Raw genomic sequence first — 27,784 nt, 5'->3', positions numbered from 1 at the left:
GAGTCAGCCCTTCACATCAAGTGCCCAAAGAATTGGAGCTTCAGCTTCAGTATCAGCCCAATGAGGAGTTATTGCACTATCTCACTCAAATCCTTCCGATGACCATTTTACATTTTACCAAGGACTAAATTGTGGATTTAGATATTCTAAACTTGCCCACAGTCAAAAGTAATACAGTCAGCCCTCTGTATCCTTGGGTTCCATCTGCAGATTGAACCAACCACAGATGAAACATATTGGGAGAAAAATTCTAGAAAGTGCCAAAAAGCAAAACGTGAATTTGCTGTATGTTGGCAACTATTTACATAGCACTTAAATGGTATTAGGTATTATAACTAATCTAGAGATGACTTAAAAGTATCCAGTGAGTAGATTATATGCAAATACTGTGCCATTTATATAAGGGACTTGAGCATCAGCAGATCTGGGAATCTACAAGGGTTCTGGAGCCAAACCCCTCTGGACACCAAGGGACAGCTGTAGATAGTGGAGTTTAAATCTTGGCCATCTGAGTCACTAAGCCATGCTGCTATTACTGTTAAGATTATTGTTTCCACTGTCCTCATTTTACAGATGAGGAAACAGAGACACAGGAGATTGTGTAACTTGCCTTAGGTGACCAAGCTAATAAAAGGCAGAGTCAGGATTAGAACATAGCTCTTTGTGATTCCAAAGCCCGAGTTTCAAGCTCCGTGACCGTGTTCTCTGTCGCCTCCCACTCTTACCTTATCCACTGCACCCTGGCTGTGTATCGTGCCTCTCTTGGGCCCTCCCTGAACACTAATTCTTTCTTTTTTCTTGCTGTTCCTGTGCTCAAAAACAGTCAGTGTCTGTTTCTTAGACCCAAGGTCTTTTGTTTATTTATTTATTTGGACATTAAAGGCCCACTGAGGTCTGCCCCCTGCCGCCCTTTTATTCCCACAGTGCTGAAAACCCATGCTGTGCCTTGTCGGCCTGATTCCGCGCCATCCCACCAGCGTGCCAGACTTCTGTCTCCAGGCGTCTTTCATAGGGTTGCCTTCATCCTTCAGCCAGTTTTCCTTGAAAACCTGTTTTGTGCTGACAGGATCGAATGGAAGGCTTGAAATCCTGAGGGCCTGAATCTCCCTTCTCTGCTCAAAGCCCCTTTCTCGGGGAGCCCTCCTTCCTCTCCCTGTCTCCTGCTGTGCCTCCCATCTCAATGCTCCCCACATCTGGGCTACAGTGTGGAGCCTCATTATGGAGTCTTTTATCTCAGTTCATAAGTAACTCTGTGAGGGCAAAGACCATCTATGAAAATCTTGAGCAGGTACTCATTGCTTAATAAATAGACACTGAATGAGTTCATTTTGGATAATTGTGCTTTCCCCTTCAAATCAAACTCTCTGTTCTTATATTTATTCTGAGTCCAGAAAAGCCAATTTTTAAAATACAGACTTACAGGAATTTTTTTAGACATGTTTGTTGTTATGACTTCTAGGAATTTTTTAGAAGCTTGTGCTTTGCTTATTTGAAGGGCAAATAAAACTGATCTCAAACTTTTGCTGTCCTCCCAGTAAATGTCCCCTCAACGGTCATGGAAGCCATGTGCAGACAGGATGCCCTGCAACCCTTCAACAAGAGCAGCAAACTCCCCCAGGCTCCCCAGCAGCGCTCTGTCGTCTTCCCCCAGACTCCATGCGGCAGGAACTTCTCCCTCCTGGATAAGTCAGGGCCCCTGGAATCCGGATTTAATCAAATCAACGTGAAGAACCAGCGCGTCCTGGCGAGCCCCACCTCTACCAGCCAGCTCCACTCGGAGTTCAGTGACTGGCACCTCTGGAAATGCGGGCAGTGCTTTAAGACTTTTACGCAGCGGATCCTGCTACAGATGCACGTGTGCACGCAGAACCCTGACAGGTAACCCCACCTCTCGTGGCTCACAGGGTGTGTGTGCTTGTGAGGCTCACTGCTTGCCTTCCTGTCGCCTACTCCAGCCACACCTGGGGGGGAATCCTGCAATCAGAGGTCTGGAAGGCTGAGAGTCACGTGAGGCGCTTCTTGGGCTTCATTGTGTAAAAGGGCTGCATGAACGGGGGCTGCAGAAAGGAATCTTGTGTCACTTTCCAAACAGCTCTGCCTGAGTCTAAAGGGAGGCAAAGTAGAAGGCTCAGACTTATGAATATCATAGGTGGAAAAATGAGGTCAGGATAATTAGAATCCTCTCTGTCTTCCAAAGATAATATAGCTGCCTGCTCTGCTGCTGTCACAGTCGTTTCAGGGTTCACCTCCAGTGTGCCGTGGGTATGAACTTAATTAAGTACTAAGAGGTAATGAATTGGAATTTTTTGCTTAGTACTATTTTTCTTCAGAGCATGCAAACCCATAAATCCTGCAAAGCTGTCAAAAGGAAATACCTACTCTGCTAGTGATGTGGAGGAAAACAGATGCCACTTATTCAATAAACTAATATCCACACAGAAGAAAAATGTTGACTAGATACCTCGGAGTCAAAGTTGGTTTGAAAGTTTGTCAATAAAGAATTTTATGGCCATGAACTGAAGATGAAATTTAGCTGAACAAGTGAATTAAAATTTCAGGTACTCTGACGAGTGGCACAGTAGACATAATGGAACTATTATTTATGAATCAAAATGGTTTTATTCGACAGTCTTGATAGCTGGGAGTGCAAAAGACAAAAATCAAATTAATTCAGTAAGAAAGGACAGTGTTTTATCTCCCCTTCACATCCTATGAAAATTTGATTAAATGCAAACTATCTAAAAATATTTTTAATATAAGGGCAGAAAGTAAATTTTGAAAGTAGAATAGGAGACTCCAAAGCAGGACTCCTGAATTAATTTTCTTAATTTAGCCACTGGTTAACCTTAAGCCACTCAGCACTCCTTGCCTTAAGATATATGCACCCAACTCTCCCCTCTTAGCTCTGCAGGATACAGCAGTGTGCTCGAACCCAAGCAGGCAGGGAGGATGTTGGAGAGAGGGTGGATCATTTTTATTTTTTTAATTTATTTTATTTTCATTTAATTTATCTTTTTTAATCTTTTAATTTCAGATAATGATCCATTTTTAGGGTACACGTGCATTTTTATGTGTGTATATGTTTTCTTTGGTGCCATGCTAGAAACCACTTTCTTGGCATCAAAGCGTTGCTGTAACTGATTGATGTTGAAACATTTGTATTAAGGCCATTAAGGCAGCTGTGTCTATATCATCTTTTACCTTCAATAGGAGAGCCTCCCGGTGAAAATATCAACAGCCTTCTATATATCTTTGTAGTGTTGGCTTTAAGGGAACACAAAAGTTTTGGAAATGTTTTTCTTACTCGAGAAGGATTTTTTTTTTTTTTTTAATTTGCCTTCCTTGCAAGTATACAGATAGCCTCAAGATATATCTGTTCAAAGTTTGCAAAGCATTTTGGTTATTTTTTTTAATATAAAAAGTGCATTACAATTTATTATAAACTTGCTTTTTAAATTGAGGGAGTTTAGGTGTGCATGAGTTTAGGTGTATTCTCAAGAGATTCATTGTGATCATCACAACTGAATATACAAGGTAAGATGAAATGATAGTTGAAAATTTCTGGATAGAGGAACTGAAAGCTTAGCTTTGAGTATGATTTCACGCTGAATGTCATATAAAACAATGAAATATGTCATGGTAAATAAAAAGATAGCAAAACAGACTGTTTTGTCAAACCTCAGTTTCACTTCAAAAATCATGTATGTATTCTGGTTTGAGTTCCTGTGAAGTCTGTTCTGTCAAATAATAGTGTTAGAATTTGTAAAGCATCTGTGTAATCTGTCAGACAAGTGCCTGGCAAATTAGAAAACTTACAAAGTGTACAAAATACACTTCCACGAGAGACTGTTAGGTTATTGCTGATTCCAAGCTAATCTAGAGTTACTGGCAAAAATCCAGGTGGCTTGAGACTCCTATCCTGTGTGAGACCCTGCTGGGCTTGTTTGATGCAGATATCCAGGTGTGGTTTGGCCAGGCCCTCCCAGATGAGGGGAGGTAATGTGCTTTATATGCAGGTAGATTGCTGTATCTCCTCCTTTCCCTTCACTTTGTTGGTGAAGAGAGGTGGTCACCATCATTCATGAATAAGTTAAAAGTAATTATTATGACTTTAATGAAGTAGTCCTTTTAGAGGCAGAGTAATAAAATACATTGTTTCTTACTAATAACAGGGAGATGCTTGAATTATTCCATCACATTTGAGTTGGTTAGTGGAGATAAGGGAAATAGAGATGCTCAGTCTCCTTGACCCACTAATTTCACTGAGATATATAATGTGCTTTTAGGATATAGGCTTGGAAGAGCTGTATGGTTGGTGTTCCAGAATCTCACATGCTTTCCTGTACCAGCACATTTGGGAGTAGAAGACATTCTCTCCATAATTCTTAACCACATGAGTGAATTTCTGAAGAGGAGAAATATACAGAACTAAAGTGGAGCATCAATTTGTGCATAGTTGTGAGATTTGGAGTCTTTTATTGTCCACGTGGAGACTGAACTGCTGAATATATGTGTTTTCTTTAGTGATTGACTCCATAAATTAACTGACTTTTAGTCCTTGGCAGTTTGTGCCCATTCAGCCCTATACAGTGAAAAAACTTAGAACCTGCCAGTCAGAAACCATTTCCTTTCTATTTGAAAAATGCAAATGTTTTTATTTTGATAGGAAAATCTTGCTAGAACTAGAGGCAAGAAAGGGAGACACAGAAGACAAAGTCAGAAAGTAAACAAGCTAGAGTTTAGTTTCAAACATGTCCAGATTTTGAAACAGGCCCCTGAATCTTAGGTCTAAAAGATTTTTCACTCAACAGACTGAATATTTGGCCATGAAACCCAAGACATTTGAACTTTCATCAAAGAGACTGTATGTGTCTTTATTTGTGAGCTTTTTCATGTGAGGGACCATCAGTAAGTCTATGACTTGATAAAAAGGAAAGAGATCTGAGGATACCCCGGATTGGCAGCCTTACTGATTTTCACTACCATGTTATTTACATTGAACATAGAAGGAAAATTCATTTGACCTGGCAAAGTAGCAATTAGCATTAAAGATAAAAATATACCCATAATAGGGTCCAGAAGCCACAGGATTGTTATTTCTTAATTTTATTGTGTTAATGTCATGTCCAGCTCTTTGCGACCCCATGAACTGTAGCCCACCAGGCTCCTCCATCCATGGGATTCTCCAGCAAGAGTACTGGAGTGGGTTGCCGTTTCTTTCTCCAGGGGATCTTCCCGACCCAGGGATTGAACCCCGGTCTCCTGCATTATAGGCAGACGCTTTACCATCTGAACCACCAGGGAAGTCCTAATATTAAACATACGCGCCCCCCCACTCCCCCAAATCTCTTCTTCCCTTTTCTCAAGCTACTGACTTTTTCTTTCATGAGTAAATTCAAAGGGAGGAAGCTGTAGGAATCTAGATCAACCTAGATATTATTTAGGGATTTCAAAAAACATTTATAGTTTAGCATAAGTTTATTCCAGGTGGTGCACTGGTGAAGAATCTGCCTAGCAATGCACACGATGTGATCCCTGGGTCGGGAAGATCTCCTGGAGAAGAGAATAGCAACCCACTCCAGTATTCTTGCCTGGGAAATCCCATGGACAGAGGAGCCTGGTGAGCTATAGTCCATGGGGTTGCAAAGAGTCAGACAGGACAGAGTGACTAAGTGTACACACAGGCACATAAGCTTATTACCCAGGCCAGGGCAGCTTGACAGACTTGTGCTTGAACCAGGAATTAGAAATCCCCTTTCCCTTCTGTTTTTTGCTGCAGAAACTATCAAAGGTCCCACTGGGGGTAGTGGTGGTGGTCATGGGTCTCCAGAAAGGAGTAAGCAAAGCCTTCACTCACAGTGGGTTATTTTCTGATGCATATGTTCTAGTTTATTCTCTGCAGAATGTCTTTACAGTGCTTATCTTTATTTTTCATCATTTTCCTTTCCTTTTTGATTGTGCCACATGGGGAAAGCTTGTCTTTAGCCTCCTGGACACACTGTCAGCCACTCACATTTGTGTTTTGAGCGTCCTTGTTTATATAATTGGATGTGGAAGTACCAGAGGGGAAGATAACTCTAGAAAGAGCTGTTTGATGGGAGGAGCCTGACAATAATCCCATCACCGTAACAGTTGCTTTGGAATGCATCGGTGTTTCTGTTCCATTGTTTCCCCCTCCCCTACGTGTGAAGGTTACCTTCTCTCTAGCTTTCAGCATTCTCCGAGTGTCTTGGCTCTGTACTGCCAGTCTCCTGAAATCCTTTTCTCCTTACGCAGCGCTTAGTTCTTTTCTCACTCAGGACAGCCTGCAGTGGCCTAAATGGCGCCCTGTTTGAAATCTCTGGGGATGGGCTCTTGGGCTTGACTGACAGGGAGCAAGGAGGGAACGTGGGCCCAACTGAACAACTTTTGTCCTGGAGGCTTTCATGCCATGAAAGAAAAATCAAGGAAGGATTAATAGTATTTTAAACCAAACCACACTTAATTTTGTTAAATGTTTCATCCTTTTCCTATGTGTACACCAAACCAATTACAGACGCGGAGTAAATGAATTGCACATTTTACTCAAGTCATCTTTGGCAGAGGAGCCACCAGTTGCAGAAAATGCCAGGGGAGGCACAAAACTGTCCTGCTGCTTTCTTTCTGCTTAGAAATTTACCGGCATTGATATATGCTAACTAAATCGACCTAGGCTTTTGTCTATTTTTTTTAGATATTTCATTGTTGAGGACGGAGCACCTCCTAGTTTTTCTTGAAACTTGATATTTCTGTGTTGGAACAAGTCACACAAGGTTATTTAAATTAATCCAAATTAAGTAAAATAGTATTTTAGTTTCTTAGTCACCCTAGCCACATTTCCAGTGTTCAGTGGCTGTGTGTGTCTAGTGGTTCCACTATTGAATAGTGTAGATACAGAACATTTCCATCATGGAACAGCATTGCTAGGTATCTCAAGTAGTGTTTAAAAAAAAACAAACAGCCAAAAGCTTCTTCTGGTTACTGGCTGTTATCACTTTGTGAGGAATGCTCATTGTATTTGTTTGGAGAATAATAAAATGATATATGTGTATCATAACTTGGAGAGAATCAAAGTGCTTTAGAAAGGAGAGTCTCATTTAGCTGCTCAGTGACCTGAGATCCTATGAAGAGTGAAGCTGAACACGGCACTTGACAATGCCGTGTCTTCCTGTGCTGCTTCTGCTATGACACATCAAAGGGGCACAGAATTTGGGAATTGAAATTGATTGTATCTAAGAGTTTAATAAATTAAGACTTATGTTTTTGTTGTTATTGATATTTCATTTTTTTCACTTTTTAAAAATTCTTTTATTATTTGTAGAACTTTTCAAACCCCACCGTCTATTCTATGAGTCTTTTTAAAAACTGTACAATTTTTAAAGGTTACTTTCCATTTATAGTTACAACAAAATGTTGAGTGTGTTCCCCTTGTGCAATACATCCTTAAGCCTATCTTATACCCAAGAGTTTGCATCTCCCACTCTTCCATCCCTATACTGCCCCTTAACCAAATCTTGCTTGAAAAGTTAATGGGAATGTTAGTCATCAGAATAAAAAGCTGAGAAATGGCAAGTGATTCTGTGCCCTCAAAGCCCTTTAGATGTAAACTGAGAGGTGAGGAGTCAGGGTGTGCTAATAAAACATACATATAGCATCTTAAATCCTGAGGTCAGTTGTTTAGAAACAAGTTGTGACATCTGAGATTCTGTAGTAGCCATGATGTTTTCTAAGCCCTGCTCTTGAGCATGAAGATTTCATTCTGTCTTAAATGTATTCCTGTGTGCTTAGGTCAACACTGGGATGCAATCAATGTTAAATTTACTTTTTGATCGTTTCCTTTTATTCATTCTTGGGAAATACTGAAAATCCAGAGAAAGAAGGATCTTGTCTGTATTTCCTAAGGGTTCACTTTCCATATACTTCTAGGCTGAGAGAGAGCATCTGTTGTTATAATGGCAAATAGAGTACACGTTTTAGTACTAAATTCTACATAAAATAAGTATCTGCAAAGGTGAATGTGACAATATGGTTTAAAATCTTACTCTTCAGGGTACCAGAATTAAAGGGACATCACTTTGTTTTTGAGATCTACTAAAGTAATTGCAGCCATGAAATTAATAGACGCTTACTCCTTGGAAGGAAGGTTATGACCAACCTAGATAGCATATTAAAAAGCAGAGACATTACTTTGCCAACAAAGGTCCATCTGGTCAAGGCTATGGTTTTTCCAGTGGTCATGTATGGATGTGAGAGTTGGACTGTAAAGAAAGCTGAGCGCTGAAGAATTGATGCTTTTGAACTATGGTGTTGGAGAAGACTCTCGAGAGTCCCTTGGACTGCGAGGTGATCCAACCAGTCCATCCTAAAGGAGATCGGTCCTGGGTGTTCATTGAAAGGACTGATACTGAAGCTGAAACTCCAGTACTTTGGCCACCTCATGTGAAAAGTTGACTCATTGGAAAAGACCCTGAAGCTGGGAGGGACTGGGGGCAGGAGGAGAAGGGGACGACAGAGGATGAGATGGCTGGATGGCATCACCAACTCGATGGACATGAGTTTGGGTAAACTCCGGGAGTTGATGATGGACAGGGAGGCCTGGCGTGCTGTGATTTTTGGGGTCGCAAAGAGTCGGACACGACTGAGTGACTGAACTGAACTGAAAGTAAAGTTTGTTTCTGTATTTCAGTTCTAGATTTTCTTGTTGCTTGGAAGTCTCAACAGTTTACCAAGTTAGTTTAAATAGTCCATATTTTAATTAGCAGGACTAGAGACAAAACTGTGAAAGACTGGCTACAGGGCACTGGCTGGTACAGACAGTGGAGGGTGGAGGTCACATGGTTGATGCTGTCTCCCGTGAGGCTGTGTCTTGGCCAGATATCCTTAGGTGACATATGTTTGTTGATTATCTAAAAGCAGGAGCAGAACAGGATGGGATGCGAGAGGGCAACTAGTTCAGTCCATCCTGCTTACCAGAGCGATGAGGAGATGGAGAGTCAGGGAAGTTGGGCGACTTGTCAAGTCCCACAGCTGATTAGGTTCAGAAGCTGAATCACGACTCGTCTCCATTTCCCTCATTTGAGGCCATTCCATTCATTCAGCTGAATTGCGCAAAGTGGCTGTGCCACAGGTCACAGGATACCTAGCAAACCTCTCTCAGGCTAGTACTGGCCAAGGTGATGTTTTAGAATCCAGTTTGCCTTTCATTGTTGTTACCTTGATATAAGAATTCAGCATAAACCCATCTGTGGTCATTTCTTCTCTTTGGTGTGTAAATCTTTGCCACCTTGATTATTAGAGTAAGAAGGCTGGAATGACTTCTGACTACAGGAGATAAATCACTCCAACTTTTGACGGCAGAATTAGAAAAAAAGAAAAGATTAATTGGTTTTATTTAGTGGCTTATTTTTTATTGTGATAGCTATTAAAAACAGATAACCAGAGGCTAATAAATGTTAATGGTCCTTCACTATTAGAAAAATCAATTGTCAGTGGATATAGCATATATTAATACATTATTTTGTTTATGATCTTCAGTAACATTAAAAAAATTCACCCCGAGAGAATGATTTCTGGAGGACCCCTCTAAGGTTAATGGTTACTACAAAGAATAGATTTGGCAAAAGGACATTCTCATCTACATATAATTTTAATGACTTCAAAGCTTTATTTTATCATTGTAATAAAATGCATGTGCAATTTGTCAAGTTTGATAAACTCCTTACCAAGGACTCTTATATATTTCTTTGAAACTTGTTTGAAAGCAGATAGATTTCTAAATGTAAGTAATTAAAATTGTATAGTATTGAGTTATTGACCAATCCTGGACTATTAATCAAGCTAAAAAATTCTACAATCAGTGCTCAGTGTGCTGAAGCCTGGTAAAATAATAGTATTTGTGTTCAGTGAGGCAAGTAGCCACAATTAAGCACTTCACTTGACAAATGAGAGGGTGCACTTTATTTTGCACTTAATTGAATTGTTGTACATGCTTGGTCACTGTTGTCTCCTGGCCCTACATTTTGGTTTCTAGTCTTTGGAACATATGCATTTGCTAAAGGTAGAGCAATTAAGTCTGTTTTAGTCACTGGCTTTCTAAACACAGCCAGAAACATTTGAGCCACAAGCCAGGGCTTCCTGAACTCTCTTGATATCACTCATGACAGATTATTAATTTTCTTAACAAAAATTTTGATAAACAAATTAGAGACCTGTCAAGGAATGATATGAAATAGCCTCAAATAGGGAAAACTCCCCAGGTTTTATATCACTCACCAGATTCTGCTTAAGTAAGCAGAAGAACTTCTGTGGAGAAGACAGAATTTTAATCTATTTTATGAAAACCAAAAATTGATTTCCTTCTCAGGAACTGAAAAGAACATGCTCTGATAATCTTGCTAATTATCAGGTATTTGTCACAACTTCCTTCCATTTGCTTTTGCATCCCAGTCTTCCTCCTGCAAACATAGTGATATCCTGTCATTTCTGGGCTGCTATAAATCATCACTTGCTACCAGATTAAACTGGGGAACTGAAGTTTCAGAAAAAGACCCAGTGGATAAATCTGAGTCAGGGTTGGGGGTAGGGAGATTGTAAATGGAAGTCAGGATGCCTTTCTCAAAGAAGCAGATCTGAGTGCATAAACGTGTTGATCTGTGCGCTACCAGATAGCCACAGTTGGGGATGTGCTGTAGACAGAGCCCAGGACCATCTAGTATCTTTTAAAACACACACGCAGCTTGCTGACTTGCCTGCCTGTTTACCTGGGACTTAGAATAAAGTCCAATCACTCTTGAGTGACCTTGGCATCAAGAGCTTATTTCCTTTGAGGACAGTTTATCCTCCATTTTCTGAACTGACAGAGATAATAATAACTGCTTTCCCTGAGGATTATCGTAAAGATTAAACCAGATAATTGATTTTAACACACTTTGTAAAGTTAAAGTGCCACAGAATTACAAGAGACAATTACATATTTTCTCTTATACCATTCTCCTTCATCAAGTCTGTACTCTACAAGCTCCCATATTTGCCTGGGGGTGGGGATCAAAATACGAAATAGAAGTTGTGGAAATGGTGCAGTTAATATTGGAAAGGAATATTCGTGGGGGTATTGAATGTGTCACATCAGCTTTGTGAATTTTGTTCCTATGGCAACAAGTATAGTAATGAGAACCCAGGGGCCCCAGCTCTACGCTTTGTTACAAAAACTGAATGTTCCAAAAACATTTTGGCCCTAGCCTCGTGATGCTAACTTCTACTGACTAATGTAGAATGTAATGACCAGGTAGTGTCTTCATTTGTTTCAGACCTTACCAGTGCGGCCACTGCTCCCAGTCCTTTTCCCAGCCTTCAGAACTGAGGAACCACGTGGTCACTCACTCCAGTGACCGGCCTTTCAAATGCGGCTATTGTGGTCGTGCCTTTGCCGGGGCCACCACCCTCAACAACCACATCCGAACCCACACTGGAGAAAAGCCCTTCAAGTAAGTAGCGGCTCGTGCTGCCTCCTTCCTTTCTCCTCGCCTTTCCTGGGAGCCGGCAGACAAGGTGGGCAGCAGCGCCCAGCTCAGCTGGCTGCTGGAGAAGGCTGGGTACAAAGTCAACGTCCAGACTGCAGAATCACCTGCTGTATAGTAGCTGATGCTAGGAAAATGAATTCAGAATATTTTTACACTGAGGCCTGGCTTGAGCTGTGCAGCCTTGAACGTGAGACATTCTTTGTGATCTGTTTTCTCATAAATAAAATAAGGAAGTAGGAATGAGTAATTTAGAGATTCTTTCTAGTTTCTCAGGGTCTGTGCCTCTGGAATTTGAACTGGGAGCCTCGCAGAGTGCCATCTGTGGCCATCTGCAAGGTGGCCACAGTTGAGAACAGCTAAATAATTGTCTCTTGGGAAATTTGAACCCTTTAAAATTCTGATGAATGATTTCCTCCTCTTTTATATGTATTAAGGAGGTTTGAATCTGTTACAGCAGCCAACTGGTAGCTTTTCAACGTGCCCTTTTGGATTTCAGACTTACCATGGTAATGAAAGAAAGAAAAACAAAACCAAACACAGGACATGTTTGAGTTCTTGAGGATTCAAGGAATGTGGAAAGAGGTAGACAAGGGCTTTGGCCAAGACAAGGGCACCTAAGCGAGAAACAACGTTTCTAGATATAGCACAATCATGAAAACAGAGGACATCTGAATCCTATAAGATGGCCTTTTCATTCTCTCACTCATTCATTCATGTATGTATGTGTTCATTCATGCAGCAAATATTTATGGAGCACCTTCTTTTGTACTAGGCACACTGCTAGGCATAAGAGATAAAAAGGTAAGTGAGACTCAGTTCCCTAATCTTTGAAGACCTCATAGTTTTGGGGGAAGCCCAATTAATAAGCAAGTATTACCACATAGGGTGGAAGGTACAGAATTGAAAAACAGTAAGGCATGTGTGTACAGTGTTTCAGGTAGCACGGAAGTGGAGTAATCAGTGCTGTCTGGAGGAGATGAGGTTTAAGGTATGTTTTGAATGCTGAGTAGGAGTTTTCCAGACATACAAGGGAAGAAGGCTTTCTGGAAGCCCATGTGGGATACAGAAAGGCTTGGGAGTGTGAACCAGCTTGTGTGACCAATTGGTCATCTCAGAACAGGTTTTACTGTCTGTGTGATAGGCTCTTCTTTGTTCAGCCCTCTTATATCTCTCTTTGCTCGTTTGCCATGATGACTTTAGTTGATTAAGAAGGAGCATGAAAAGGGCCTGGATGTATAGTCTGTTTACGTTCTGTTCAGTTCAGTTCAGTTGAGTCACTCAGTTGTGTCTGACTCTTTGTGACCCCATGGACTGCAGAAAGCCAGGCTTCCCTGTCTTTCACTATCTCCCAGAGTTTCCTCAAATTCATGTTCATTGAGTCAGTGTTGCCATCCAACCATCTCATCCTGGGTCGTCCCCTTCTCCTCTTGCCTTCAGGCTTTCCCAGCATCCGGGTCTTTTCCAGTGAGTCAGCTCTTTGCATCAGATCGTGAAAGTATTGGGGCTTCAGCATCAGTCCTTCCAATGAATATTCAGGGTTGATTTCTTTTAGGATTAACTGGTTTGATCTCCTTGCTTCCATAGGATAAGATCAAGCAAGAAAGGAAATGATTCAGGCAGTAGGAGGCAGATCCCCTTGTTGGTCTCAGCCAAGGAGTCTCCGCGAGTCTCAGTCCCCATGCTTTTCCCTCCGGTGGAGGAATGCCGGGTGGAGCATGCTGTTGCCATGGTGCTCAGCGGGAGACGGGGCTTGGCTCACGGAGGCAGAGTCCTGCTGGTCTGCACCCTGCATGCCTCAGTGTTCTGCAGCTGAGGGAGAGGTTCATAAACACTCATCTTGACCCATTTCCTCATGAATTAGTAACGTTTATTCATTATTCTTAAATATTTTCCATTGTGGTTTAATTTACGATATTAATTAATAATTGAAAGTTTTCATTTTTGCCTGTGTTTGTGGGTGGGGCTTGTTTGTTGCAAAGGACATCTGGTGAGGGGACTGGATGAGGTCTAAGAATCCAGCCTGCACCACGCCGGGCAGACTGTGTCCTCCGGGGCTGCCATGGCCCCGAGCAGCCCCTCTCTCTCTAGCCCACTGTGAGGACCAGGCAGGTTAGCACAGCCCTGGGGCTCCCTGGGCAGGTGTCTGTGTCCTGCACAGTGGGCTTCGTCACTGACCCAGGTCCTCAGGGGTCCACAGTCTCTGGCTTCACCACTGCTCTGGATGAGGGAGATGACAATGGCACATTCCCCGTGCCTGTGAGCAAGAGAGCTCTTCAAAAGCAGAGGTGCAAGAGGGCCAGCTATCCTCCTGGCCCCTTATAACAGAGAGGGTAGCCAGGCAGACACAGTGCCAGGCATCAGATTGATTTTTATCTTGTTGCTGTGTAAATAGATTTTAGTAATTAATTGAAGAGGTTTCAGGGTCAGAATGGAAAATAGATTTCTGTTAATGTTAAGGTGTTACTTAAGTGTAACCTCGTTGACTCCACTCAATTTTTTTCCTCTAACATCCTGTTTTTGTCATGTTTCCGATAAAGGTGACATTTTAACTTATTTTATTTTTATTTTATTTTATCAGATTAGTAGTTCAAGTTTATTTTATCAGATTAGTAGTTCAAGGACTTTAGTATTTGTATGTTTTTCCTTTCTCAAAGTATTTTTAGGGACCGTAACCTAATTTCATCTGGAAAAACAAAGAAACACCAGAGTTGATTGGATTAGATTCTTTGTGCACGGTTAGTTCCTCCTGCTTCTTCTTGTATTAAGATAGCCACATGCTGTGGGGTTTTTAAAAATTTATCAAATCTATGTTGCCAGGGGAGAACTGAGTGAACACTTACTTTGTAAGTGCAAGATATAAACGTCTTCTAGGAAATGGAAAGCTAAATCCTTCAGTGTATACAACCGGATCTTTCAGGATTGAACTATCCCAGGGGAATTTTGGGACTCTTCCAACCATAGCTCATGGATATCCATCCCATGGACATTTGTAAATATTTTGAAGATATCCTTTTATAAGCCTATAAAACAAACATCCAAAAAAAAAGTTTGTTGCAGATTAGTCATTAAAATGGGTTTTGCCACAACAGTTAATTTTACTACTTCAACTAATGGGTATTGGCTTAAACAGTTTTGCAAAGAAGGAAAAGAATCTTGTAAAGAAGCACAACCCTAAACTGTACGCTTTGGGCAGCTTCCAAATAGATGCCCCAAAGGACTCAGTCCCCAAACTGTCCCACCCATCCCAGGGCCCGGGAGGCCTTTGCAGGATTCTCAGGGGCCAGGCCCCAGCAGCGGAAAGCCCCTTATAGGTTCTAAAATCTTCTGCTGAAAAGTGGTTTTTCAAGGCAGATCAAGATTGGTGCCGTACAAGCAGTCCGGAGAAGATCTGGTATTGAGAAGAGAGTTTCATTCCAGGCTTTGTCTCATGGTGTGATTGGCTGAAATCCCACTGAAAAACTCCCCTTTCCCCCCAACCCCCATGCTCAAGGTAGACCTTGAGCTTGTCAACAGTTAACCTGGGCTGTGGACTCCGAATGTGTAAGGTGAAGGAGATCATAGGAAAAGCACATTTCAAAGGATCATATACTTTCAGTTTGTACTGTGAGACTTGACTTTGTGGAGAACAAGGGACGAACATAAGACTTCATTTTATCTCACAGCAATTGCCAAGCACTTTATTAGAAAGAGGAGGGAAGGAAGGAAGGAAGTTAGTTGTCAGTCTCAGACTTACTCTTTACAATAAGATCTCCTTCTCCTTCTCTGTTACTAAACATAAACTCTCAAGATTTCAGGGAGGTTGCTCTGCCTGGAATCCATGTGAGCTGCTTGATGCCTGGCTTCTGGGCCTGGGAAGACCAGGAGTTTTCATAGAATTTCTTTTTCTCCTCAGCGTTAGAAGCAGGGGAAATGCTCATCACTACGTTTTTGCCTTAAGACAATTTGACTTAGTATAGAAAATAATCAAAGGATATTCCAAAAAGCATTTTATATTTTAACAAGATCTAGGCAAAATCAAAGCAAATCAAAAAAGCACATCAGTAAATATGCATAATATGCAATAAATGTGCATTGCATCATAAGTATGAAGCAATCTGATTTAATTCAGGAAGTATTTGGTAACAGGCCATAGAGGACCAGAAAGAAAGCTTCCTGCATGTTTTCTGTGTAACAGAACTTGACATCATCTTACACTTCTGTCAGTTTCAGATGACAATTGTTAAGCTCCCTGTGAACCTATAAGCCAGTCAACTATCATGTTAAGTAAAGAATGATCTCAAATCTAAAAGGAACTCAAGTGTAATTATATAAGATGCCCACATTGGTACAAAGCTGGGGACTTGCTCTTTGTGGAAATATTTGGACAACTTTCCCTTCATTGTTCCTGCGATGTTTCCTTCAAGGCTGTGACGTCAGCACCGTGAGGAGGACCCTGTGCCCGAGCAGTTGTTTTGCTCCTGGATCATTACCTATGTCTTTTCTTCTTCTTTTTTTTTTTTTTTGCTAAGTAGCATGAAATCCAGGCTTGGAGGTTCCCATGCCCAGGCACTTGTCTGGGATTGTAATTCAGGATTAGTTCAATCCCAGTCCAGCTGAAGTCCAGCTCTGACCTGCCAGAATCTAAGTATTTACTTTGAGTCTGTCCTTCTGATGAGTTCTATTGTCTATGAAAATGATTTGTGAAGAGATTTGTTTCTAAAATTAAAGATGATGAACATAAAACCAAGGCTCTTCCTTTATTAAAAAATGGTTTTCAATCAAGCTTTCTTTACTTCCTTAATTATATAAATGGTATTCTTTTAATTACCAACACACATAGGTATTAATTCTGGTAGCCCACTTTTCTCCAGAAGGGGAAATTCCTAGGTAAAGGATCTAAATTAAGGCAACTGTCTACACATCTGCACACGTTTTTCACTCGCACCTGGTGAGCAGATGGCCCTAGAGAAGATTTTTCAGTGATGATCTCAGGAGCCCTATAGACTTAGTAAATCTCCCGACTATGACAACAAATGGTTCCATGAGTGTAAATATCTGGGAGGCATTTAGGCAAACACATGAGAAAAGTGTCAACCCCCCTCGTACTGTCTGATGCTTACATATAGACATACACCCTTGCCATATACGAAGCACTACACTTCCCAGTTCTGAACTGTTTATATTCTGATACATAAGATCAGAGGCACAAAAGCACAACCTCCATGACTGGTCATGCCTTATAATTGTTCAAACTCTTCTGCTCTCTTTGAAATTGATTCTAAAGTTTAAAAATTTAAAAAAAGAAGGAATATAATAATTTGAAAGTTTATCAGGCAGTGAAAGGTAGTATATTTTGACACACCAATCCTGTAACTAATCAGTTTTCTAATAAACAATCAGCAGCTCACTAGCATGTCATCAGCACTTCAGGAGCTCTGGAGAGGGGATAAGCTGCCCATGGACGTTAATGAATACACCAAAAATCATTAGCTGATCAATACTTCTGAGTTATTTTCATTGAGCTGATAGGTCTGATACATTAAAGCTGACATTATACATTTGTCAAGATCACAGTGCAGTTTTTAACAGCGGAACAGGCTGCTAAGAATATTCCCCGAAAGACAATCAAAGAAACACAACTTCCTCATCCTGACACATCCAGCTGGCACAGGAGCCCTGAAAAATCCAAGTGTGATGGTCAAGCTCAAGTCTCCCGACGTTAAAAAAATAGGTGGGACTCCCTAATATGGATAGAGGTGCTTTATTTTTATAGGTGATTGCCTTCCTAGCAAAGCACTTGGTGTACTGTACTCAAAAGGAAAATGAGAGACTCTCCCACCCGATCATGGGGCTCACAGCACGTGTGATGGCAGTGTGGACTTTCTGCTGAGGCTTCCCCTCAGCCCCACCAGTGCAGGAACCTGAGACTCAGAACTGCCTCATTTAAAAGAAGACACGTGTCTGCAGCTCTCTTCAGTACCTTTTCCTTCAAAGGTTTGAGGAGAGGACATTAGGGGGACTAAGGTGGCTGCTGTGCCCTTGTGGGTGCTTGACCAGTGCTCCAGGTAGCCCAGACAAGCAGCCCGAGTGACAGGGAGCCACTGTCTGTGCAGAGCTTGCTGCTGCAGTGTGTGTGGGCACGCATGTGTATACACACACAGTCATTGGTAACCAGCCAGGAACAACCGTCACCATAGAAAAACCAGAGGACACCATTGGATTTGTGTGTGTGTGTGTGTGTGTGTGTGTATGTGTGTTTTGAAGATCATGTAGCCATCAAGCTAGTTGGTATGTGTTGCATGGAAGATGGGTTAGGCCCAAGGTCTCTAGATTAGCTATTTTATTTTTTAAGTTAAGGAGATGAGATATTCTTGAAACGTGAGGCCAGTTTTGTCCTTATTGGACACAGCAACTCCCACATGTACATTCTTTCTGCTGTGTCTGGTAGAGAGGTAAACTTGAAACACACAAACATTGATTGATTTTGAGTTTTTCCGAGTCCCCTATCCCTCTGCAAACATTTTTTAGCTCTAACTTTGGTTGAGGTGCAATACTCTAGCTTTTGCATGAAAGCGGCCACTCATACCCACCTCCCACACTCACCACAGACTAATGCATTGCTTCCTCCGGTTTCCAGATTCAGGGCTGATGGCTCTCTGGCCACTGTGCTGAGGGGAGTAGAATTCCCGATTTCAAATTAGCAGCAGGTGAAATTCTATTTGTCATCCATTTCTCTTTGGGGTTACGGAGCAGAAAACTGCAGACAAGCTGCTGCTTTGATGGCTCACTCCTAAAAATCTCTTTTTGTTCTTTATCTATTTGAACTGACAGTGATCAGAGCTGCAGCAGGACAGGGCCCTCTGGAGAAATCACCTTCCCCCTGCCTATTGACAGATCCCTCTGTTCTGCATCAGCCGGGCTTTGTCCCATCACAGGCATCCGGGCCTTGGAAGGAGCCACCAATTAAACCTCTTGAGCCGGTAAAATCTGAAGCCACTTTGGAGTGTCTGTTCTGATTAGGCAGGATGAGAGGAAGCCCATCACCCTGCGGGCCCCGCTCCCTGGTCTCAATTTTCTCTCTTGCCTCCTCCAGGTGTGAGAGGTGTGAGAGGAGCTTCACGCAGGCCACCCAGCTGAGCCGACACCAGCGGATGCCCAATGAGTGCAAGCCAATAACCGAGAGCCCAGAATCAATCGAAGTGGATTAACTGATTGACTGGTTGGAATTAAACTGCAAGGAAAGTCATGATTAAATGTCACGGACACTTAAGCAAAACCAAAGATTTCCTCGAAGCAACTTTCAATCAGTCCCAGAAAACCAAAAGCAGTAATAAAATAAGTAAGATGTTAAGAGATATTGATCCTGGCGTGGAAGTCAGACCAGGAGAGAGATTATTTATTTATGACTAGGGATGAGACTCATTTCAGTGGACAACCAACCTGGGATGGCTTACATTTCCAGGCCCACCATGTATTTGCTTTGTTTCTAAAAAGCTTTTTTTAAAAAACTGTTATTTAATACCAAAGGGAGGAATCGGATGGGCTCTTCTGCCCACAGTTGTGACTGAGAATGCACAGGGACTTGTTTCTCATTGCACCTTTTTTAGTAGCATGATACAAGGGGACGCGTTGTACAACCCTTCTTCCTGCTGTTGCAGTTTGGCCTGGCCTCTGCCTCGGGCTGCCCAGCGGGGACTACGGATGCAGTTGCTGGAGCCTTTGCTGAGTCCGGGCCGTCTTCAGCCCCACAGGCACTCCATGTCTGTGTTTTCCACACTTACTTCTCATGCACTTTTCTCATGGCTCCTTCTATCCAGCAGCTGGTCTTGATGCAGAAGAGCCTGAAGATGGAAGAAGATGGTTTAAAATTTAAAATTCAAGTGGAAAAGAAAAATGGGGACTTAACCGTGTCCTGTCAGGATTTCAGAAACATTTAAAATGTATGGAGCTTCATAATACAGTATATTGTTCCAAAGCAGCTAGTTGAGAACATTTTGTTTTCATGTTTTCAGTAACATTTTAGCGTAAAAAAAAAAAAAAAAAAACACGAAAATAAAGTACTTCAGTGAGAGGCTGAATATACGATATTAAGCTTCCAGTAATTTTTTTGTTGTGTCTATGAAAGCATTGAATATGTGGCAAAAGTCATGCCAAGCCCCACCGTCAAGACCGTTCTAGGCATCTTCATCTTTCTTCCTCGTACCTCCAAGGGGAAGCCTTAGATGCCCTCCTGAGTGTGGGGGAGTGTTTCTGCAAAAATAGGTGAAAATAGCCCAGACAAGGAAACCTTGAGAGGAGGAGCCATGCAGAGGGTTGTGGTTAAAACAGACTGCCCTGGAACAGCTAATTTTATCAAGAGGAGTTACCTTCTCATCCCCTCTGGCCCTTGATAATATTCTTCTTTCAGCATTGATCCAATGAGAGAGAAAGGAGTATGTGCAGAGTTTCACTGACCTTTGATTGAGTGCTAGGAGAGTGTCACTTCCGCTAGCCTTTGGGCAGTTCAGCAACGGTGCTCAATCAGATTGGGTCCCATCCCACGCAGTGATCCACCATCAGGAAGAACTGACAGCTCTTGCTTATAGGCCTTTAGCTCCCAGCGACATTGGAGAGACTGAGTCTACCTTGATGGCCAGTGTAAATCTGAACAGGTTAGAGCACACACCAGCAGCGGTCTTTGTAGGTTTCTTGGTCATGTGATATCAGGACACACCCTTTTAAGGAATTCCTTGTCTTTTTAGCCTTCCCATTGTCTTCCTGTAACAAAAATACAAGACCCATAACTGAACTGGTCACTGAAAGGCAAGGATATCTGTGGTTTGGTTTAATCTGTCGTCATGTATTTTGTTCTAAGAAATCTTCCTTCCCTTTTCATTTCACTTTCCCCATCCCTTAGCACCCATTCTGCCACATTTAAAATGGAGTGAAACAGGGCCTCACTGATTGTGTTTGTAACTTATTTATATATGTCTCAAAATAATCTTTCCTGGAGGAGTTTGGCTAATTCTGACCTCCACTGTCCAATCTGAAGTCATTCACATTTCCCCCCATTTCTTCTTGGCTCCTTGTCATAAAAGTAGCAAGTAATCTGTGCAACTGTGTTGCTGTTTCTGATGGAAAATACTTTCTCTGTTGGATTGGAATGTGTTGAACTTTTATAGTTTCTTGTCCTAAGTGATGGAAACATTTGACAAAAACATGTGCCCTTGGGAGGGGTGGAAAGAATTATGTAGTGGTGCTAACTAGAAATCTGCAAGGCAATAACACACTGGCTACACTGATGAGCAGGCTGTTCGATTTACTCAAGTTGAAACATTTGTTTATACTTTTTCAACATGATAAGGAACTCACCTGTTTGTTTCTAATATTGTTTTCCATGAGAAAAACCAGTTCTGCGTTTTGTCTCACTTCATAAGTTTTACACAGTGCACCCCACCCAGTGCCCGTGAAATCCCATGCAAGTGTGGGAAGCCTTCTCTCTGCCCTGTAGTCATGTCGTCAGAGTCCCCATGACCGTGGTCTCTGCCAGTCTCTAGTGGCTTTGCCAACTGATCCCAAACTCCCACTTAATATTGTGATGACCTCAATACTGAAAGATTCTTCTAACTTTCTGCTCATGTAAGCATCTTTTCCTCCTTTATAAGTAAGGGACATTTTGGCCATGTCTTTTCCACCAAATTTAGCCTGAAAATATTTGCCACTTAATAAATAGAAAACTAGGGACATTCAGAATTTTCACACTGCTGAGCCATTACTGGCTTCTAGCAGACTGGCCTTGGCTATTGGTTTACTGGTAAGACAGGCCTACACCTGCAGATTGACTTGGAGCCCTGAAGCATATACTAGCATCGCTTGGGTCCTAAATGCTTTTAATCCAAGTATGTACTGGGCAGGAGGGTGGTGGAGGGAGTTTCTCCTTAAAACGTACCAACAATTGCTTTAGCCTTTTCTGTTTAAAATTAACAGATATTCTCTAGGGACACTGCAAATGGGTAGTAGATGCTGTAGTTATCAAGAGTCTCTAGTTTTCCTTATTGCAACTTCCTAATCATTGTATAGAGAGAAGACAAACTCAGAGTCATTGTGGAGAGGGGAGGATATCTAAGATGAGAAAGGGAGACTCTCTAAGCTGAATCTGTGTTTGGCTCTTGAAGCAACCCTTCTTGCCCCTTTCTATCACTGGAGATGGAATTATTTTTTTCCAGAATAAGACATGCCATTTCAGCATATGACTGTTTGTCTGGCTAAGAGCCTAAGCTAACAAGTAATCCTAGGTGGGTATGCAGATAGCACATTTCTAGAAAAGTCTCAATAACTTTAGATAAAGCCAAATATTTTCTCCAGGAAATGTGCATGATTTTTTTTTAAGATAAGATTTGCATTTTGGTTGTCTTTATCTTTAAAAATGACTTTTTAAAAAGAGGAGTTATGCTTTTATAGAGTTCTTAGTATAATTAAGACTATAAAACTAAATCTTGTATAATTTATATAATTTGATTCAATTAGTAAATATTTATTGAATGTCCATTCAAATATAACCTTATGGGGGGAACTGTGTAATAGAGGTACACATGTATCCTCACACGGCTTACGATTTATTGGATTGTACTTTGGGAAAACTTCATTCTAGGCAAGACAGACAAAGATTTACTAACATTTACCAACTCATCAATTTTTTTTCATCAGTTGGTTGATTTATTATTTCATCTATTCGTCGAGTATTTATTGAACTCTAGTTTTGTATAAAGACCCCATTTTAGGTGTTTGCTGTAAGGAGTTTTATTTGAATGACTTGATGAGAAAATAATATCTTCCTCCTAAGTGGCTGGCTAATAGCAATAGATCTTTTATTGCTTTAGACCATTGTCTCCGAAGTTACAGAGATTGCTACAACTGGGAGAATCAGAGAGATGTAAATTCAGCTGGTGACCAGAAGGTAGCAAGTTTCAAAACAGATTAAGATATACAACTTGGTTGTCTTTGTCTGATCAGCCCAGCTGTTGTTTCTTAGTGACAATCTCAAGATACCAGGATTAGGGTCTGGCTCTTAGATTTTTATGAGCCTCTTCCAGTGATAAGGCAACAAATGGGGACAGGGCTGGAGCTGCTCAGAACAGGAGTTCTGCAGACCCTGTGTGGGTCTGAGTGGCTTCATTAGTGTCAAGCCTTGGCAATATGGTCCCTGTCCCCTGTGTATGGCTGTGGTGCTCTCAGAGGTGGGGACTCCTGATTTGCACTCACAGGCTTCAGAGAGCCCTGTCAGGGTGAATATTCACTGCTGGTTAAAGATAGCAGTTGTTTTGATAACTTTGTTTTTGAACCTCACTATCAAGCTCTTCTTAAAGCACTAAAACTGGAGTATCTTCCTCTTTAGTGGCACCACCTTCAAGGCCCCAGGTATCTGGTACATTATTGCAAAACCGTTTGCTGATAATTGGCTCTGAGTTGTGCATATAAGAAACTAATATTTTATTGCTTTTTGTAGTAAAAGTATCATCTTTACTGTTATTTGTTTTGTGCTGATTCTGAAAATCAAATGTGGTGCCTCTTGAGCTGTTTAAATTGGGAAATGTGGCACATCTCATGAAGCAGGGTGTTTCCAGAACAGCATGGGGTCATGGGTTCTCCAAGCAGGCGCAGGAGCCTTTGTTGAGGAGCAGATGAATCGTTCTCATATTAGGGCTACATATGCCTCTAGAAACGAGGCCAAAAACAACAAAATAAACACAGTTTTGAAAAAGCGAGTTTCAGTTTTCCTTCCTTGATGTGAACTTAATTTTATTTCCCATAGCCTTTGCCAATTCTTGACACCAAATGCCGAAAGTTACTGAGAGAGGTGCTTCTTTAAGTGATAACAGTAGGTTCCAGATATGTCACTCATTTACCAAATTCCTTTCAAGATGAAGAGGTTTGGAGACATTGTATGAAGTGACTAGTTGGATGTTTAGGTCCTTATCCACCCTGGGACTGAGGCTTTCCCCATCGCTAGTGCTTATCTGAACTACCAGAAAATAACAACAGGATCCCAGGAAAAACCACATGTTTCAAGACCTCCTCAAGATTATATTCTACAAATCCAACAATGAGCTGTCCCAGACAACTGACCAAAGAGAGCCAAACTGAAAAGGATATTGCTTTATCTGGGGAAGCTGTGCCACAAATGTTTAGCCTGTAATCCATGATCATGTTTAACATTTAAAATATTTATTTGGTTTGTTCTTTTAAGTAATAGATGTCAGATGTTTCATCAAATCAATATGAAAAATTATTTAGGAAAACAAAAATATGTCAGAAAACAGGAAGTCATTGGATTGTCTGCCCTATGCATTGAGATGCTAATCTGCTGAGTAAATTTTAATGGAAAAATAAAATACGAGCTGCTTATTCCCTCAGATGATGAGGATAATAATGATAGCAATTTATTTTATGCAGTCACTGTTAGGCACCATTCTAGCTGCCTAACATGGATTATCTAATTTAATCCTTGTAACAAAGATAAAATTATTATCCTTTTCTCTTATATTCTTAATCTTATCTTTGCATTTCTACAATTTTCCCACTCTAAAACCATCTGAGAGTACTTTTTAAAAGGGAAAATATCTTTATTCCAACTGCTTTAACCAATAAGAGCTTTTTAAAATAAACACAAGTATAATTTGTCAAATGTGTTTGTGGAAAAAATGCTAAAATATTCTCAAAATATGTATTATTGCAGTTGCTGATTTTGTCATCTCTCAACCTGTGCCTCTGGACAGCAGAATTTCAAATATCCCACTGCTAGCAGGTATTGTTTTGTTTTTCTAAATTTGCAACTAAAATTCCACATTAAAAGAAAAAAATCCTCTCAAGCATATGATATACATTAGGACAAATGGCAACAGTCAGGAAGGCAGGTTATGTTGGACACTGGCCAAGAAAAAGTAGGCTTGAATGCTATTGACAAGTGAAAACACATCCTGAATGGGGCTAAGTGAAATCTAGTTTTCTTTCTTTGTTCTGACTGAATGCCAAGTGAGTTACTTTGCAGGCATCAATTGAGTAATTATGCAGTTGTGTCCATTAAGAATATGAGCTTCTGTGGTTAGGCTGTTGGTTTAAAGCACTGAGGTAGAAACACTGGACTCATAGGTTTGGTTTGTCAAAGACACAGATAATGTAGTTCTATGCATGAGGTACTCAAGGAACCAGTTCAGGTTCTTAGAAACAATCTAGATGAGACTATTTATGAGAGGTATTCAAGAAGGAAGTTTATAAAACTTCATGAACTGAATTACAAGCCAGTTCTTTACTGTGGTCCTGAGAGTACAGTCTATGTTATTTTTCCACAGATTCTAACAGGCACAGTGATTGTCAAAACAATGAATGTGTTTTCCCCATCAAACATGGTGGACTCCAGTTGGTGTTTCCTGCCTCACCCAACATCCTTGTTGCTGCTTTTCTCCCCCAAAGCTTGGCACATGACTCCTGACTAAAAATTATTATCTTAATACAGACCTCAACAACTCGGGTATATTTTTCTACAGCAGAACTTGCTCATGTTTTCAAGAAGTCCTATCCCACAGCAGGTGATCACCACATGTTGGGGAGAGCAGCCATTTTAGACCAGTTCTCCACCAATTCATCATCCCTGTTGATCCCCATTCAAATTTTACCTTAATGCTAAAAATCAACCCTGTAGACTCACTTTCTCCGAACAGTTTAGTGCAAATACTCAAGCTTCTCCCATCTTGGAGAGAATGAAATAGCAAAAAATAGCCAAGATTTCTCTCCTTGGAAGTTATAGGTACTCTGTGAAAGAGACTTCCTCAGGTATGAATGCAAATACCAGGTTGGTGACTGAGATATTGAGGAAAACTTTGGCTCAGATCAGCAAAATCAATTTGAAAACCTGATGTTCCCTTAAATTTTTAAAAATTTTTTTGTTATCTCAAGGGGAGGACATCCAGCTTTATAATATGTTAATGAAAGTGTGGTGTGATTACTCACCTAGAGCCAGACATCTTGGAACGTGAAGTCAAGTGGGCATTAGGAAGCATCACTACAAACAAGGCTAGTGAAGGTGATGGAATTCCAGTTGAGCAATTTCAAATCCTGAAAGATGATGCTGTGAAAGTGCTGCACTCAATATACCAACAAATTTGGAAAACTCAGCAGTGGCCACAGGACTGGAAAAGGTCAGTTTTCATTCCAATCCCAAAGAAAGGCAGTGCCAAAGGACGTTCAAGCTATCACACAATTGCTTTCATCTCACACACTAGCAAAGTAATGCTCAAAATTCTCAATGCTCAATTTTGAGTAATGCTCAAAATTCAAGCCAGGTTGCAACAGTACATGAACTGTGAACTTCCAGATGGTCAAGCTGGATTTAGAAAAGGTAGACGAACCAGAGATCAAATTGCCAACATCCGTTGGATCATAGGAAAAGCAAGAGAATTCCAGAAAAACATCTACTTCTGCTTTATTGACTATGCCAAAGCCTTTGACCATGTGGATCACAACAAACTGTGGAAAACTCTTAAAGAGATGGGAATACCAGACCACCTGATCTGCCTCCTGAGAGACCTGCATGCAGGTCAAGAAGCAACAGTTAGAACTGGACATGGAACAACAGACTGGTTCCAAATTGGGAAAGGAGTATGTCAAGGCTGTATATTGTCACCCTGCTTATTTAATCTATATGCAGAGTACATCATACAAAATGCTGGGCTGGATGAAGCACAAGCTGGAATCAAGATTGCCAGGAGAAATATCAATAACCTTAGATATGCAGATGACACCACCCTCTGGCAGAAAGTGAAGAAGAACTAAAGAGCCTCTTGATGAAAGTGAAAGAGGAGAGTGAAAAAGTTGACTTAAAACTCAACATTCAGAAAATTAAGGTCATGGCATTGGGTTCCATCACTTCATGGCAAATAGATGGGGAAACAGTGGAAACAGTGAGAGACTTTATTTTCTCAGGCTCCAAAATCACTGTAGATGGTGACTGCAGCCATGAAATTAAGACACTTGCTGCTTGGAAGAAAAATTGTGACCAGCCTAGACAGCATATTAAAAAGCAGAGACATTACTTTGCCAACAAAGGTCTGTCTAGTCAAGGCTATGGTTTTTCCAGTAGTCATGTATGGATGTGAGAGTTGGACTATAAAGAAAGATGAGCGCCAAAGAATTGATACTTTTGAACTGTGGTGTTGGAGAAGACTTGAGAGTCCCTTTAACTGCAAGGAGATCCAACCGGTCCATCCTAAAGGAAGTCAGTCCTGAATATTCATTGGAAGGACTGATGCTGAAGCTGAAACTCCAATACTTTGGACCTGATGCAAAGAACTGACTCATTTGAAAAGACCCTGATGCTGGGAAAGATTGAAGGTGGGAGACAGGGACAACAGAGGAAGGGATGGTTGGATGACGTCACCGACTCAATGGACTTGAGTTTGAGTCCATTGAGCTTCGGGAGTTGGTGATGGACAGGGAGGCCTGGTATGCTGCAGTCCATGGGGTCTCAAAGAGTTAGACAAGACTGAGCAACTGAACTGAACTGAATAAATGTGTGATATTTAGTTGCTATCAAGGCATTGTATAGATTTCCCTCATATGCTAATTAAAATTTACTGTAAATGTTCTCACTGAAATAAAAATATGTCTCTCTTCAGCTTCCCCACAAAGAAAATGGCTAGAGTTAGGGCTCAATTTCAGTCTTGATTTTTGAGGTTTGAAAAGTTTTAACAGGTCAGTCAAGAGAATGATGAGAGGCTTACTGTGAATGGTGAAAATCCCTTGCTCTCAAGACTGATGATGTGACAAGAACAATTATCCTGCCGTTAGAGTGGTAAAGAATTTGCTTGTTTTTTTAAAAAAAAATTATTAAACTCACATCTTAAAAAAACTACAAAGAACCAATGAACTCATGCATGCAACTGTAGTCTTATGATAGAATCTACCAGGATTCGATTGTGTTTAAATGAAAAACACATTTAGAGATAATTGGCCAAGAAACATAAATACATTTGATTAATAAAACATTCCTATGATGAATTGATCTGCCCTTGGATTCTTTCTAGTCCCACATTGGTCGTTTTTCCAAGTGCGAATTGTTTAATTCTAGCATGCAACTTAGGGACTAGGCAGTCAACAAACTCTTTGGGAGGAAACATTAGCTGGAAAATGGAGTGAGAAAGCTTGCAGAGCTAGCTAGCAGAAAGGTTGTTAAAATTCATGCCTGTGACTTATCCGGTATACTTGAGATTGCTCTTTTTCTTACTCCTCTGCTC

The 27,784-nt window shown here is 41.0% G+C and overlaps 1 protein-coding gene and 1 long non-coding RNA gene across 3 annotated transcripts in view; one reads left to right on the top strand and one right to left on the bottom strand.

The window, feature by feature from the left end:
* The window catches only part of PRDM6 (PR/SET domain 6), a 105,240-nt gene extending 85,642 nt beyond the window's left edge, over positions 1–19,598 (top strand). Inside the window, exons 6-9 of one of the 2 annotated variants that reach the window (XM_043912249.1) lie at positions 1,536–1,878; positions 11,325–11,501; positions 18,348–18,496; positions 18,610–18,751. In XM_043912249.1, coding sequence (XP_043768184.1) covers positions 1,536–1,878; positions 11,325–11,501; positions 18,348–18,483 — 656 coding nt within the window. In that variant the 3' untranslated portion in view covers positions 18,484–18,496; positions 18,610–18,751. Of the gene's footprint in view, positions 1–1,535; positions 1,879–11,324; positions 11,502–18,347; positions 18,497–18,609 lie in introns of both variants that reach the window. The other variant, XM_043912251.1, reaches the window with a different exon arrangement.
* A 6,061-nt stretch (positions 19,599–25,659) lies between these two features.
* The window catches only part of LOC122700930, a 28,034-nt gene continuing 25,909 nt past the window's right edge, over positions 25,660–27,784 (bottom strand). Inside the window, exon 3 of the long non-coding RNA XR_006342880.1 lies at positions 25,660–25,800. This is a non-coding gene — a long non-coding RNA (uncharacterized LOC122700930). The remainder of the gene's footprint in view (positions 25,801–27,784) is intronic.

Source organism: Cervus elaphus, chromosome 9 (genome assembly GCF_910594005.1).
Source record: "Cervus elaphus chromosome 9, mCerEla1.1, whole genome shotgun sequence".
NCBI lineage: Eukaryota > Metazoa > Chordata > Mammalia > Artiodactyla > Cervidae > Cervus > Cervus elaphus.
Note: the sequence above shows the minus strand (reverse complement) of the source record. Positions and strands in the feature narration are given on the sequence as shown.